This window comes from Phalaenopsis equestris, unplaced genomic scaffold (genome assembly GCF_001263595.1).
Source record: "Phalaenopsis equestris unplaced genomic scaffold, ASM126359v1 Scaffold000137, whole genome shotgun sequence".
Lineage (NCBI taxonomy): Eukaryota > Viridiplantae > Streptophyta > Magnoliopsida > Asparagales > Orchidaceae > Phalaenopsis > Phalaenopsis equestris.
This window is the reverse complement of record NW_018164579.1, coordinates 20,377-22,999: the sequence shown is the minus strand read 5'-3', so window position 1 is coordinate 22,999 and position 2,623 is coordinate 20,377. Positions and strand designations below refer to the sequence as shown.

Below are 2,623 nucleotides of genomic sequence, written 5' to 3'. Positions count from 1 at the left end.
ATATAATATCTATATTAGTATATTATTAATATAGTATATTAATATATTATTATTATTATTTTATTTTATATTATAATTTTTAAAATTTAATTTTTTTTAAAATATCATAAAATTTATATATATATATATAACTATTTTAAATTATTTTATATTTCGAACAATAACGATTTGTACACAAACGGACGCATCATTGTTCTTGTTTGGTTCGTTTAACTAACTGAATAAAAAAAATTTGTTCACATCCGTCTCGTTTACTTATCGAATGAATCGAACACGAACTCATTGACGAACCAAACACAAACTATTAGAGAACGAGCTTTTTTGACAGTCATATCTACAGATAGACTTGACATTAATTAGCTGAAATTTTAAAATTTGATTTTGAAATTTCTTAAATTAGCAGAAAAAAATATTTTAAGAAAAAAATTGAAAAATGATTACAAACATTTATTTGATAAAAGTGAAAATATTACGTTCATCTTTCATGATACTATCTACACTGTCATCTCAAACGATTTAATATAATATTTTTTCCTGTTTAACAATCAAGCAGTAACTTTTAATGGAGAAAATATTCGGTCCGAACACCGCGCGTTCGGACGGCCAACAATGGTTGGTTATTTGCAATTTCTTTTAACGTTTAAACAAATTTAATTATCAAACAAGAACAATGATGCGTCCGTTTGTGTTAAAATAATTATAAAAATCATTAAAAAATACAAAATGAATAATAATTAAATTTGTTTAAACGTTAAAGTCATCGGCATGCGAGCGACGTGATTCCCAGTGGTTGGTCGTTCGGACGTGTGGACTAAAAATTTTTTTCAAACTAGCACAGCCCCAACTTAATTAAAGAATCATGACTTTAACGCTAAAGCACAATTTGAACTTTTTAATTCAAATTTCTTTCGTGATTCAAGAAATTAAAAATGCTGCCTTAAATTATTTTTGTATTTCTTTTCTCGGTTATTTGCAATTTCTTTTAACGTTTAAACAAATTTAATTATCAATTCATTTTGTATTTTTTAATGATTTTTATTAATAATTTTTTTTAAAATTTTGCAATTTTAAAATACCAAGCCAATAAAATTTCTAATTGTTTTATTTCAAACCTGAGTCCATTGTAAGAAAAATATTAAAAGTTACTTCTTTTAAAAAAAAAAATTGTTAGAGTGAATATCATGAGGAAATCATATCTTAATTAACTATATTGAATATATTTTATTCCAAATTAAAACATATATATAAAAAAAAACTAAAAAAATAAATAGAAAAAAAATAACCCGAAGCTACCCCTGAGAAGATCATGATATTTTGCCAAAGTTCAAGACTCAATTAATTCTGCCAAAAAAAAAAATAATACCAACTAAAAATAATAATGTCGATAACTAATCGCAATTATCAAATATAATAAACTTTTAGTTGAATGTAATACCGACAGAACGACAATAATAACATTGCCGATGCGACGACATCCCCACAATTTCTTCCACAACAAAAAGCTTCAATCCCGCAGCAGAATTGTGATGTAACTCGAGAGGAAAAGACCAGCACTTCAATCCCTCATGCACTATAACTTCATCATGGCCAAACACTAGAAGTGATCTCATATTCTCTTGAAAACTGCCATCAAAATGAGTCGGATGACCGGGCTTGCAAAATGAATCGAAACAGAAAATCCTCTCCCCCCTCTTTCTCTTCTTCAAGCTCCCCAGATTAATCTGAAGTTTAGCCATGGAAGCATACACAATCTCACAACTAGCAAGCCAAAAACCATTATAAATATTGTAGACAGACGCTCTAGACTTAATAAAGTTCATTCTAGGTAAAGGTCACACATTTAGCACCAAGAATTTAAATTTCCTCAAGAGCTCTGTTAAACAAATGCTTTGCTGTTGGACTTGCTTTCAGTGTGATAAATATCTAAACAGGAATGTAGGTTTAGTTTTAGAGGGCATGTTACCTTCGTGATGGTGATTCCGATGGATTTAAGGCTATAATGCATGATCAGACTAACTAAGCACTGCTAACCGCATGTTCTTAAAATATATTTTGTTTGAAAGTTTTAGGTGAATTAAGGTGCGAAGAATGAATTTTATTGGAAGAGGAAAGGGTTGCATGGTTGTTCTTTATTAGCCTGCGTGAAGTGTGAAGTTTTTATTTAACTTCTCCGTCTTGGGTTTGGTGGCTTTAATGGCGGAGGAGTATTTATGCAACCAAAGAAATTGAAGAATTAATGAGCACTTTTCACCTGTATCTGTAATTATGCTTTTGAAAAAACAATTCCTCGCAGATTTAAGGTTGTGTTTAGGGCAATTGTGACTTATTAAAAAATATTACACAAGACACAGCTGCTGCAGACAACTTGTGTGTCTGTTTATTTTGTGCAGCTGTGTTGTAGCAACAATGTTGCGGCTGTTTATGATAAAAACTTATTTGCCCCTATAATGTTGTATTGTTTAAATTAGAATTAGTCGAGATTGAATGACTCATACAAGAAAGTTAAGACAAATTTGATTCAGCATTCCCAAAATCTCATAAATTCAAATATTACAACTAAATAGTGAGTAACAAAAAGCAAAAGTAAAAAATAAAACTATTAAAGTCGTCGAAAACCTGTAGC

General features: G+C 29.4%; 1 protein-coding gene across 1 annotated transcript in view; it reads right to left on the bottom strand.

The window, feature by feature from the left end:
- Positions 1-1,735, bottom strand: part of LOC110021664 (PHD finger protein PERSISTENT TAPETAL CELL 1) — a 19,330-nt gene extending 17,595 nt beyond the window's left edge. Inside the window, exon 1 of the mRNA XM_020720249.1 lies at positions 1,436-1,735. Within this exon, the coding sequence (XP_020575908.1) occupies positions 1,436-1,610 (175 nt within the window). The 5' untranslated portion in view covers positions 1,611-1,735. The remainder of the gene's footprint in view (positions 1-1,435) is intronic.
- Positions 1,736-2,623: the final 888 nt, after the last annotated feature.